The sequence below is a fragment of the Podarcis filfolensis genome (assembly GCF_964270895.1).
Source record: "Podarcis filfolensis genome assembly, chromosome: 4".
Lineage (NCBI taxonomy): Eukaryota > Metazoa > Chordata > Lepidosauria > Squamata > Lacertidae > Podarcis > Podarcis filfolensis.
The window spans coordinates 8875636-8889888 of NC_139607.1; the positions used below are offsets into that span (position 1 = coordinate 8875636).

The window sequence follows — 14253 nt, forward strand, 5'->3', positions numbered from 1 at the left end:
TACCTAGTCAGGCGACTTCTGGTTTTTTAACAAATGTATTTTTGAACATTTTCTTTAGTTTGTTACATATCATTTCCCAGAAAGCCTTTACCAGTGTACATGTCCACCACATATGGTAAAAGATACCCTCCTTCTCTTTACATTTCCAACACAATTTTGAACTTGTTTTGTACATTTTAGCAATTTTACTCGGTGTTAGATACCAACGATACATCATTTTCATATAGCTTTCTTTCAACGAACAGCATGCAGTAAACTTTATTTCTTCTTTCCATAACTTTTCCCAAGATGAAAGTTGGATATCATATCCAAAATCTCTAGCCCAATGCCTTGATTTCTTCATCTTTTGTATGCCATTCTAAAAGTAATTTGTACATTTTTATAGCACTTTGACATTTTCCAACAGATCTATTTCAAACCTCAATCTCATTGTAGCAAAACCTTTTTTTAAAATCATCCTTAAAGACATCATTTAATTGGTGGTACTGAAGCCAATCCGTTAACAATTCCCTAATATCTTCATTTTTTTCCAATTTTTATTGGTCTCCTGCTTCTTTTAACAAATCTCTATAGGTGGCCCACTCACCTCTCGTATTTACCTTTTTAATAGAAAGTGCTTCCAATGGAGAGAGCCACCATGGTGTTCTCCATTCTCATAAGTTCTTATACCTATCCCATACCTCATAGATCAGTTTTCTTATCAAATGGTTCAGGAATCCTTTGTGTACTTTTGTTTTATCATATCACAAATATGCGTGCCACCCAAATCTATTATCATGACCTTCCAGGTCTAGTAAATCTGCATTTTTTAACAAAATCCATTCCCACAACCAGCAGAGGCAGGACGCTTCATAATATAACTTCAAATCTGGCAGGGAGAAGCCCCCTCTTTCTTTAGAATCAGTTAGTAATTTCTATTTTATTCTTGGTTTCTTCCCCTGCCAGATAAATCTAGATATTCCTTTCTGCCATTCTTTGAAGTGTCCCGTCCCACCTATCACAGGTATAGATTGAAATGAAAACAACATTCTCGGTAGCACATTCGTTTTTACAGCAGATATTCTACCCCAAAATGATAATTTCATCCTTCCGCATACTTCCAAATCACTCTTAATTTCTAGGTATGTAATTGTCTTTAAAAAACATTTATATTTTGGGCAGTTAAACATACCCCTAAATGTTTAATCTTTCCCCACCACACATACTTATTTCTGTGATCTGTTGTAATTTTTCTTTTAATTGTACAGTCATATTTTTCACCAACATTGAGGAATTTCTTCTACTGGCAGCGCAAATGACTTTTGTAGAGGGAAGAATTGTGTACATCCAGTCTCTGGGGCCATGTGCATGGTGTTCATCTACTGTGTGTGCATCCTCAAACAGAGGGAGGGAGATGGTTGCCTGAAAAGGGGACTCCAGACACCAGCCTTGTCCCCTCCCTACCGGCTGGTAATCAGCATCATCAGAGCTCTGAACCTCTGATAAAATGTTCTGGTGAGGGAGAGAAGTTCAGAAACTTTGAAACATCTACAGGTCATGTGTGAGTAAGATAAGAGATGTTCATCAATTCTATTTAGATTTTCTTGTGGGAAGCTGTTCGGCAAAATTTTGTGTTATTATAAATTTAAAACATGTTGTTGTTTAGTCGTGTCCGACTCTTCGTGACCCCATGGACCAGAGCACGCCAGGCACTCCTGTCTTCCACTGCATCGCGCAGTTTGGTCAAACACTGTCCAACCATCTTGTCCTCTGTCGTCCCCTTCTCCTTGTGCCCTCAATCTTTCCCAACATCAGGGTCTTTTCCAGGGAGTCTTCTCTTCTCATGAGGTGGCCAAAGTCTTGGAGCCTCAGCTTCAGGATCTGTCCTTCCAGTGAGCATGTATTGCCCCAAATCAAAGTACGTTTAGACCGCTCACTGCATCCCCTCTTTTACCAGGGAGAGAGCCTTCTCTGTACACCAGGGCTGCACACCAACATACCCCATCATTTCAGAAAAGCCCCTAAAGACCCAGTTATTTTTGTCCAGTTTTTCTTTAAAAAAGGTAAAGGAACCCCTGACAGTTAGGTCCAGTCACAGACGACTCTGGGGTTGCGGTGCTCATCTCGCTTTATTGGCCAAGGGAGCCGGCGTACAGCTTCCAGGTCATGTGGCCAGTATGACTAAGCCGCTTCTGGCAAACCAGAGCAGCGCACGGAAACGCTGTTTACCTTCCCGCCAGAGCGGTACCTATTTATCTACTTGCACTTTGACATGCTTTTGAACTGCTAGGTTGGCAGGAGCAGGGACCGAGCAACAGGAGCTCACCCTGTCGCGGTGATTTGAACCACTGACCTTCTGATCGGTGAGCCCAAGAGGCTTAGTGGTTTAGACCACAGCACCACCCTCGTCCCAGTTTTTCTTTAGCTGCTGTTTATTCTTCTGCTAAAGTGACTGTTTTGGAAAGTGTTTTAGTATTTATTTGTTGTGCTGGATGTTTGTTGTTTTTATTAATGATTTTATGGCCATAGTTATACTTTGTTACATTTCCTGTGTAAGCTGTTCTGAGAGACTGTTTACTTTTAAAGGTGGCCTAGTATCCAGACCAAGGAAATAAATGGTTTATTAGTTTGTATTGTAGCAGCTCTGGTCCAAAGATGATTTTGACTTTGCATTATCAAGTAGAAAACTTTAGATAGAACTCTTTAACATAATGTAAATGTGAATTATCCACTTTCGTGTTAATAAGTTTAGAATGCAAAGATAATTCATTTGTTTCTTAACAGTCATAACAATAAATCAATCAGACATTGAACACATAGATCATCCAGTTAGTAACAAAACGCTTGGACTTTCTGGAATCTCTTTCCAGTTTCCATTCTCTGATATTCATACTAGCGTATACCCATCCTTCATTCTTGTCCAGAGCTATTTCAAGTTACAATTTGAAATATTATAAGAAAAACTTCAGGTGTGAGAGCCTAATTTTTGTGTGTAAGAAAACACTTTAAAAAGAAAATTAACTGAGGGAATATATAACATCATATGGTCCATTCAGTGGCCTTTTGACAAGAGAAAAAAATAGAAAAAGCAGCATATATCACAAGCTCAGGTTTTTGCAAGATGGACTATCTAGTCTTTCTTATCATTATTATTAATAACACTAAAACATACACTTTGCATGATGACTGTACAATAGTTGTCTTGTGGTTTTAAAGCATACCAATTTAATCCAGAGAAATATGCAGCAACAGCAATGTGTGCAACCTAATTTTTCTCTCTCCTTACAATCTTCTATTTGTTGTCTATACTTGGCAAGATCAGACTCTGCCAAGCAAGCTTGGCATTTGTTTTGATAATATAATAGCTCACATTTCAGTAGTATGTGTGCGAACAAGTCTTACTATAATGCTAATGTATATGTACTATTTTGATTGAAAATACTCAGAAATATCACTTTGGTATGTTTAAGATCCACGTTGCTATATTTTCTGTTGTCAAAAGGCCTATTGATAGAAGCTGCATGTATGTTTTTATAGAGTTCGCTAGAGCTTGCAGAGAATATATATATATATATAAATATGCATTCAGATTTGAGAGACTGTTGCCAAAAATATTTTGTCCTGTACATTTTGTGCTCGTAATTATTCCCCTTACCATGTATAATTATGCTGTTGCACATGCTGCCAGGAAAAAGAGCACTCACTTCCAGAGCTGAAGAGTGCTTGTTTTCTCCTTTATATCTTAGAACAGGGCGGGAGATATTATTAATGTATTTCACGAATGAATGGCTCTTTAAAGGGAACCAACACTAACAGTCTTCCGAAATGACACATTGATATTGCTGTGAGACGTAAACATTCAGCCTGCTGTCTTTATCATTTGCCCACTATTGCAAAGGGCATGATACTGCTCACCTCTTTTGGGAGGCCAGGGTGTAGAAGTTGTTCCCGTGAAATAAAGCTGGCCTTGCCTACTCCATGTCTCCCTTACCAACTGAGCTTGGCTTTGCGGACAATGCACACATCTTTTTCAGTACATGTGCCAAACAACCTCCCCACATTCATCCAGTGCTTTACCAACTGCACTGGCTCCCGGTGGAGTACAGGGTCAGGTTTAAGGTGCTGGTTTTGACCTTTAAAGCCCTATGCGGCCTAGGACCCACGTACCTACGGGACCGCCTCTCCTGGTATGCCACACGGAGGACCTTAAGGTCTACAAATGACAACATTTTGGAAGTCGCAAGGAGGTTAGATTGGTCTCAACTAGGGCCAGGGCCTTTTCAGTACTGGCCCTGACTTGGTGGAACGCTCTGTCACGAGAGACTAGGGCCCTGCGGGACTTGACATCTTTCCGCAGGGCCTGCAAGACAGAGCTGTTCTGCCTGGCCTTTGGTTTGGACTCAGTCTGACCCCTATGTTTCCCTCCCCTTATGGTTTTGATCTATGGGCTACTATTAAAATGAGGCTGCATTTTAAATTGTATTTTAACCTGTATTTTAAATTGGTCCCCCCCCCATTAAGTTTTTATTGTAATTTTACTGGTGTTAGCCGCCCTGAGCCCGGCTCTGGCCAGGGAGGGCAGGGTATAAATAAAAAATTATTATTATTATTTCCCAACTTCCTTTCGTACCCAAAGCCTGGTATATTGCTGCAAGCATGGCTCGTCTATCCCACTCAGTCCTCCATGTTTTTGGTATAATTCTTGAAGTTCTTTTGATTCACCACATCTGTGAAATTTCAATATTTACCAAACAGTACCAATTGGATAAGGGATGCAGGTGGCGCTGTGGTCTAAGCCACAGAGCCTAGGGCTTGCCGATCAGAAGGTTGGCAGTTCGAATCCCCGCAACGGGGTGAGCTCCCATTCCTCGGTCCCTGCTCCTGCCAACCTAGCAGTTCTAAAGCACGTCAAAGTGCAAGTAGATAAATAGGTACCACTCCAGCGGGAAGGTAAATGGTGTTTCCGTGCGCTGCTCTGGTTCGCCAGAAGCAGCTTAGTCATGCTGGCCACATGACCCGGAAGCTGTCTGTGGACAAACGCCGTCTCCCTCAGCCAGTAAAGCGAGATGAGCACACAACCCCAGAGTCGTCCGTGACTGGACCTAACGGTCCAGTACCTTTACCTTTACCAATTGGATAATTGGCTTTTTGTTTAATTTAAAGCATTTTGAATCCACTCCTTAGCAAAAAGGGCTCTTAGAGTGGCTTAAGAAAATGCAAGGTAAGACGATCCCTGCTTCCTATTTTTAAAAAAATATAACACAAGGGAAAAGGGATGGGGGGAAAAAGGCAAAAAGCAAGCTCAGGCACCGGACTTTAAAGTTAACCAACCAACTGCAATGGAGAAAGTTCAGGAAGACATTTTGAACGGCTGCCATCAGGTGACAGTTGAAGGAGAGGCCAAGACCATAAATAACCATGAAGAAAAATAAGTTACCATATATTACTATATTTGTAAAATAATAATTATATAGTACAGTATTACTGTATAATTAGTATTAGCATATTGGAATAGAGATTGTTGGGGCACAATAAAACCAGCAAGGCCAAAGTTCAAATCCTATGAAGCCATGAAGTACACTGGGCAACAAATCTCTCATTTCTGGCAGCTGTACAATAGCTTCCTACGTACTATTTTAAGTTAATTGATTGAATATATACTGAGTCCTGGATTCGTCACCTTATTTATTTCCATTTGTTATTTACCCTAATCCTTGTTAGTTAAAAATCAGCTAGCTGGGCCCCTTGTGTATCTTCAACCTTCATTTCTGTGTACTGTTTATTTTAAAATAATTGAAAAAAGGAATATTCTGATGGAGAAACTAAAATGAACAATTCCATTAGCATAACCTGAAGCCCCTTATCTTTCTTACACCGCATGTGTACATATAATTTATAGAGTTGTTCAAAGGTATGACTTGTTCTCTTTTCCCTAGATGTTCTACTGAAGATTATTTTGTATTTTTATAGTTGAAAGTGAAGAAGAGGCAGAAAGAGTTCTATTCTCCTATGGATATGGTGCAAATGTTCCTACAACAGCCAAAAGGCGGTTGAAGCAGAGGTAAGGACAATACGAACTTGCAGATGTGTTCCCTCCACTTCCTTTCTCTTTACCTCTTAAGAAAGGAAAAGTGTCTCCATTCTGCAGACAATTGCTAATTGTGTCTTTTCCTCTGGTGAGTGGATGGCGTTACCAACTAACCATCTCTTCGGTCTTTGTCTGCATTGCTTGTTGCACTCTGTGATACAGGACATGTGGAAGGGGGGTGTTGATGTGTAGAGAAGGGTGTTGTCATGGAGAGATAAATGTGACTTGATAAGCTTGTCACCTTTCCCAAGCTCATAATTTTGTGCAGCTAAGCAGTTGTAAATGGCCCTTTCATAATCGTCATAATCAACTTGCTGCCTTTCTAGCATGCTTCCTGCCTTTAAAAACATTAAAGTATTTAAAATATCTTTTGTTAGTGCATTAATTCTTACTAAAGCTAAAACTCTGTGGTAATTGGCTCTCTCTCTGTGTGTGTGTGTGTGTGTGTGTGTGTGTGAGAGAGAGAGAGAGAGAGAGAGAGAGAGAGAGAGAGAGAAAGATTCAATTTTTAAATGTGTAGTTTTTAAATATATATATAAGTAGACAACAGTTTTAGGTCAGCACATGGACATTAACATCTAAAATGGATACAATTTTTTAAAAAATGTAGAAGAAATTTATTATATATAACCTATTACTTCATAGTTGATGCATACTGCCTAATGTTATATGTTATAGTTTTGCATTGCAACATACAAAAATAAAATTGCCGTATTTTTCGCCCCATAGGGCACACCGGCCCATAGGACGCACTTAGTATTTTGGGGGGGGGAAATAAAGAAAAAAAAAATATTTCCCCCCCAGGCGCAGGGCTGGGGCGGGGGAAGCCCGAGCTTCTCCCGACCCCAGCCCCCAGAACAGGCAGCTGTCCGCAAGCCTTGGGAGACCGGCGCGACTTCCCGCCAGGCTCCCACGGCTTGCGGTTATCTGCCTGAAGCCCAAACCAGGTCGGGGAACAGCGGGATGGTGGCGCTCCGCCTCCCCGCTGTACCCCGAGCTTGTGGGGCTGGCGGCAGGGATAAGCACGCTTCTCCCCGCCGCAAGCCTCCAAACCAGGTCGGGGAACCGAAGCCCGGGGTGCGCTGTGCAGTGCACCCTAGGCTTCGAGATGCAGGCTGCTATCCGCAAGCCTAGGGAGCCCGACGGGAACTCCCGCGGGCTCCCAAGGCTTGCGGAGAGCTTCCTGAAGCCTGGAGAGCGAGAGGGGTCAGTGCGCACCGACCCCTCTCGCTCTCCAGGCTTTAGCGAAAGCCTGCATTCACCCCATAGGACGCACACACATTTCCCCTTCATTTTTGGAGGGGGGAAAGTGAGTCCTATAGGGCGAAAAATACGGTAGTTTTAGCAACCATTAAAAAATTGAAAATATAATGCTGTATGTCAGGTTATAATGTGAATCCCAGTGAACGAAAATAATCCAGACATAACTCATTACTGTTACACAGTTCACATAAAATCAAGAATTCCTGCATGAGTCAGAAAATAAAATTTGGCTTGAGTGCCATGCATCACATGTACTCCCCTCCCCCCTTAATGGAGCCAGAGCACCGAGGAACAAATTCTAGGAGTAAAGAGGATTTGTTTGTTATCCATTCTGACTTCAATCCTATTTCAGTGTAGGAGAAAAATCACAACCTGTATTAGTGCCACAGTAATGGGTTCTCCTATCCTATGTGGGGATGCTAAACATTTTAAGGATCTAACTAAACTGCAGAGCACACAGACCCAGTACAGATAGAAGTAATGTTCCCTGACCACCTAAGGTGGTGTATGAATTTTATGAAATAAATAAATCGATTAAATAATCATCGTTAAGAGATTGTGAGTTTCCACTGGGCTTGCACAGTCCTCCCCCCTCGCATGTGAATTATCCCCTTTTTCTGGTGAGTTGATCATGGTTGGCAATATATGTGCACCTTTACCAGTCCAAATGCTAACCGTGACAAACTGCAAACCAGAGTTTGAACCATGGTTATGGTAATCACTGTATTTTACACCTGTGTGCTTAGAAGCGTGCCCAGTGCTCTTAGCAAATAAATCAACAAACAAACAGAATATAGGCGTGTGGTTACAGTGCAAAAGAAATAGGGAATTTGCACACAGCAGGTGGAAAGAAGGAGAGGAAAGGTGCCCCAAGTCCACGGGGCATTCCTGATGAACTTTTGCACTTCCCGAACTCTGCCCCCCCCAATGTAAAACGAAACCAAATGTGTCACCAGGGCTGTATCTCTCTTTGCACTGCAAGTTTAAAGTCTTCCTTGCATTGCAGTGTTTTTCTGTTTCATTAACCAAAAACCACGCCAGGGTGGCCAACAGCAATTGCTTCTCTCCCCCCCTCCCCTGTGCTGCAGCAAGCCTATTCCTCTTCTACATTTCATGACGGTATCATTCCGCTGAAATGACTTAGCGCTAGGGGAGTGGTGGGACTGTTTTTAAGGTCCTAGCTCAGTGTGGGAAAAAGTAACATGTCTGACATTCCAGTAGCACCTTAGAGACCAACTAAGTTTGTTATTCATATGAGCTTTTGTGTGCATGCACTCTTCTTCAGATGCACACATGCACACGAAAGCTCATACCAGTAACAAACTTAGTTGGTCTCTAAGGTGCTACTGGAAGGAATTTTTAAATTTTGTTTCAACTATGGCAGAACAACATGGCTACCTACCTATGTCTGGGATTGTAGTCAATCCCACTTGAAGGAAAGCATATCTGACATAAGGTAAGCTGATAGAATTGGCTGGAGTTCCCGCATTATTCATCTATACAAATCAATGCTGAAAAGCAAAACCATATCTGTTTTGCTATAGTAAGTCAGCATTTCTCAAGCTGTTGAAAGCTCTGCTTGTTTAGAAAATTAAACCAAGAGCAAATTTCACCACATGTCTGTCTATGGCTAGTTGTCTGTTTTTCCCCTTAACGTCTCGCACAGCACATTTCAACTTCAGCTCATGCTGCAATAAATGCACGTTACTTACATACACTGTGCTTTATTGCACTAAGTACAAGTAAACATTTCCCAAAGAGGTAATGACTGTTATAAACTCTCTCTTCCTGGACACACTGAAGTATTGTGCACATTCCAAGAGGCCTGCTTGTTTGAAACAGAAAACCATTTACCTATGCTTGACTGAACTTGAGCATATAAAGTGTTCATTTCAGTCAAATTTGGTTTGAAAACAGCAGAGAAGACTTCCTGGCTATGCATTTTTGATGTTTCGTATATAAACTCCAGCTGAAAAAGCAAAACACAAAATGTTTATTTTTATCCATTAAAAATTAGCTTTAAACATCTGAATCAGCATGAGAGAAGTTTTGAAAACGTAATTGTTTTCTGCATGGTATGTATATTGCTTGCATAATTCTTGGCCACATTGCTGATTCACGTTATACACAACAGGCACATTTATTTTATACAGTGGTACCTTGGAAGTCAAACGGAATCTGTTCCGGAAGTCCGTTTGACTTCTAAAACATTTGGAAACCAAGGCACCGCCTCCAATTGACTGCAGGAAGCTCCTGCAGCCAATCGGAAGCCCCATCGGATGTTTGGGTTCCAAAGAACATTCGCAAACTGGAGCACTCACTTCCAGGTTTGTGGCATTCAGGAGCCAAAACGGTTGAGACTCAAGGCATTTGGGATCCAAGGTACAACTGGAGAGAGAGAGAGAGAGAGAGAGAGAGCTTCTTGTGACATCTGGGTCTTAAAGCTGGCTACTAAAGGCGTGGACACTCTACCGCTACACTCTACCGCTTCTTTCAAGCTGGCACATGCTACCCCATCTCACATTTACCACACCCCATACCCAACCAGTCAGCACTGCTGGCTGTCTTTCATCAGCCATGATGGACAGAGGTCCAGAGGATGTATTAGATGCAAAGCAACAAGTTTCTTGTCCATATCATCTGGCCACATAAATTGAAAATTATCTTACAAGACAGAGGAGTCGAGCAACCTCATGACCACACAACAGAGCCTTAGCCCGGGAAATGCATGTGCTCCCGTGCATTATCAAAGTTCCCATGACTACATTAAACCATATATCATCAAAGCTTGCTTCCCATTATCAATTGTTACCACCACGGATTGAATAAATGGCGGATTTGGAAACTGAATAAGAGCATCTAGTACCTCATTCAGGCATATACTCAGTTTCCTTTAGAACCCAATTTTATTTATTTGTTTGAAGCACTTAGCCAAAAGGCTCCCACAGTAGCTTGCAAAAATGAATCGTGAGATATTTATTGCAGCAACAAATGTATATGTCAGGTAGAAAGTGCCAGCTGCAGTGCCAGTTTACTGTTGCAAAATATTTTTCTTCATTAAGGGGACATGTTAGGAAATCCGGAGGATCTGAAGCCTCCCCATTGAACACCCCCTTTTTCAGTTGCCAACAGCATAGTGGCAAGTTTCAGTGCTTGTAACACAGAGGATTGGATAGACAGCTCTCCCTTTCCATAAACTGAGAGGGAGATCCACTTTATTCTGAAGGCTGTGAGATGCCCTCCCAGTGACGTAGGATTCCACTTTGATTATCCTCAATTTGAGACAGTGGTGTTTAATATATCATTATGTTAAATATATACTCAATGAGGAAGAGGTAAAGACTTCCCTAGGTATGGAAAACGTATTCAAACATCAACATTTTACATAGTACAGTAAAAAGTTTAAAACTAGCAAATTTTCATGGAGTAATTGTGGAATCATCTTGAAATTCATTTCAGGAATGTAGAGATTTTGTAAACAAGCCTGGATCTACAGATCATTCCATTTTGCTGCACATGCACATTCACTAAACAGGTAGCTGGAGGGGAAGGTCTGGATTATGCCCTGCTACTGCACCCAAATAGGTTATGGGTGCTCAGCGCATGATCTCAAACAACAGGAATGCCCACACAGCCCCAGTTCTGCCCATAAAATAGTACTGAAGCCATTGCATTCCTGCCAAAGTAAATTAAGCATGTTTGAAGTTACATTGAAATTTAATGGGACTTTATATCTGTCCAAAGGGTAGTTTTGTTTCACTTCAAAACACCAAACCTAAAAATGATAAAGTTACACCCCAAGAAAGAGATTTGTAGAGATTTCTTATTGTGCAGCTTAAGTGTCTAGACTACTGGTGCTTCAACAAGAATATAGCTATTTGCCTTTTTTTCTGAATATAGAAAATACTATCAATTTTTTCATTTATTTGATAATAGTTCACTCACAGGACACCATATCAACTACATAAAATAAGCAAACTTTGCTTTGCTCAATATTTTGTTTCATGTTTTTCTTAACTTTTTTTAAAAAATACATTACTTCATGTGTTTACTTCATTGGTTTTATAATTTACTATGACTTAGATAAGTGCAAGCTGGAGAGATGTTTTTCTGTAATTACTGCCTAAAGGTAATTTTGTGGTCCGTAGATGCTTTCTGATAATTATCTAAAACGCAACAGATAAAGCCTGTTGCTGCTGTAAGCAAAGTAATATGATTATGCTATGGGAAAGAAGGGGAAATATTGAATATTATTGTTCTAACCCAGTTAAAGCTGCATGTGTGGCCTATGGGCTTCGAACAGTAGAGATGGGAAAGAATCCAGTTCAGCCCCCAAACTAAAGCAGGTTCTTCCACACCCAAACATTTCTAATATGTTTTAAAGCAGTCTTGAAAATAAGCCCACCAAAATACTTTACTAACCTGGCTTCTCACATACAGCCCACAAAGGGAAGAGGCAGCACGTTTTCAGAAGTTTCTTTGCCTTTTTGTATGGAGGCTTTTTACCTTTCACAGGTGGGTTGACTTAGGCCCCAAATATCTGAAAGCTCACCTCCTTCCCTACAGACTTTTCAGGTGTTACGACCATCCTCATAATTTGATAATTGGGGAGGGCCTTCTCTGTGGCAGCTCCTCCGCTGCGGAATCCCCTCCCCACAGAGGAGGAAACTTCATAATGTCGTTCACACCATATCCTGAAGATGCACCTCATTACCCTGACCTTTCATACCTGGGATGGATGGATGGATGGATGGATGGATGGATGGATGGATAGGTAGGTAGGTAGGTACATAGGTAGGTAGATAGATAGGGATGCAGGTGGTGCTGTGGTCTAAACCACTGAGCCTAGGGCTTGCTGATCAAAAGGTTGGCGGTTCGAATCCCCGCGACAGGGTGAGCTCCCATTGCTCAGTCCCAGCTCCTGCAAACCTAGCAGTTCGAAAGCACGCCAAAAAGTGCAAGAAGATTAATAGGTACCGCTCCGGTGGGAAGGTAAACAGTGTTTCCGTGCGCTGCTCTGGTGTCACTGTTCCGTTGTGCCAGAAGCGGCTTAGTCATGCTGGCCACGTGACCCAAAAAAACTATCTGCGGAGCAGACACACGCCGGCTCCCTCGGCCTGTAAAGTGAGATGAGCGCCGCAACCCCAGAGTCGTTCACCACGGAACTTAACTGTCAGGGGTCCCTTTACCTAGATAGATAGATAGATAGATAGATAGATAGATAGATAGATAGATATCCTATTCTATTCTAATAGTTTATTTAACAAAAATTGTGTACCACTTAATTGTAAAATAGCCTCTAAGCAGATGATTTGCAGCCTCTTTTTACTGTTTTTAATACTGGTTTGTTAAAATTGTTGTAACCTGCCCTGGGACTTCATGGTGAAGGATGGGTAAGAGATCTAATTCATGATTATTATCATCAGGTGAGTGACTGTTGTGTTGTTCCGTTGTGGCACAAATGGAGAGCTGATATGTTGTTCCAGAAACGTCTCTATAGCAGAATTAACAAAACATCTTTGCAACTCATATTTTATTGTCTTGTTTTGCATGTTAAAATATTAGTGGAAAGTGTGGATAAAAGTAGGTGGCTTCATTTGTCATATTTGGAAGACAGATCTGAAATGTCCTTTCCCTCCGTTTTGGCGCAGTGTTCATTTGGCAAGAAGATTGCTGCAGCTAGAAAAGCAAAACACGTTGCTTGTAAAAGATTTGGAGCATCAGAAGGAACAAGTTGCCCAAATTTCAGAAGAGGTACACAACTCTCAACAATATCTATACGTGTGTGTGTGTGTGTGTGTGTGTGTGTGTGTGTATTCCATACATCCTGAATTGGCATTTTTAAGCAACATTTTTACTGCATTTTTTATGATTAGCCAACTGAAGAAAGCATGCACACTAACCCTTTTCAGAGCAATTTATGTTGTATTAAAGCAGAGATCAAAATACAGATTAGTGTGCAGACTAAACAAAAATGCAGACTAGACAGATAAGTCTCTGTTTTCTGAGCTGGGGAAGAACTAGCAAAACTGGTTCAATGTTCTGGAGGTTTCCCTCCCCTCACATGTAATATTGCTGTTTTTATATAGTTTCTTTTAGATTCCTTATCCACTAAAACATACATATCTGAGAAGTCACTAGCTTTCCCAGATTTCTCTGGCTCTTGAGATTTTTGGCATACAAAGTTCGTTAACGTCTGACGCAACTGGTGAAATAGCAAAATTCTTTCTGAACTTACCAGTCTTTAAAAATCTGCTTTTAACTGAAATTTATGGAGTGTTATTTTACTGATACTCTGGTTGTTGCGCCTAATGCAAAAATCATAGAATTGTAGCGTTGGAAGGGACCCTGAGGGTCATCTAGTCCAACCCCCTGCGGTACAGGAATCCTGCCCACAGCTGGCCCTGGGTGGACTTGAACCACCAACCATCTGAGTAACAGCCAGACACACTAACCCATTGTGCCATGGGGTGGGGGGCAAATTGCCTATAGCCAAAACACACTGGGTTCCATAGTGGGTGGTTTTGCCAAAGTCATTTTTCATGGAACCCCACAACCTCTTTCTATTTTATTTAAATTTTTTACTTTGCACATAAGGCTGAATGTGCGCAAGTTAAATGTGCATATGTTGCAGGCTTGCTGCATAAAGAAGGTGCCTTATACCAAGTTATACTAGCGTATCTCCCCCATCCCTGCTGAGCCAGGGCCCAGCCAACTGAGCCAAGCCTGGTGGATTATATGCCCTGAGAAAGGGGCGTCCAGGGCTGTGACCAGAGAGTGGGGGCTTAGACTGGTCAGCTCTGTCACATGACCTGGCAGCCCGGCATAAGTTAAGCTAGCCAAAAGGGTGGTGTAACTCGGATACTATTTTAAAGGCTTGTTTCCCCTCTGTAAGACTGAGATCTGGGATCTGACACACCCAT

The 14253-nt window shown here is 41.5% G+C and overlaps 1 protein-coding gene across 1 annotated transcript in view; it reads left to right on the forward strand.

Annotated features, from left to right (window-relative positions):
- Positions 1–14253, forward strand: part of PIBF1 (progesterone immunomodulatory binding factor 1) — an 84710-nt gene that overhangs the window by 45829 nt on the left and 24628 nt on the right. Inside the window, exons 13-14 of the mRNA XM_083610648.1 lie at positions 5950–6040; positions 12982–13084. Of these exons, the coding sequence (XP_083466774.1) occupies positions 5950–6040; positions 12982–13084 (194 nt within the window). The remainder of the gene's footprint in view (positions 1–5949; positions 6041–12981; positions 13085–14253) is intronic.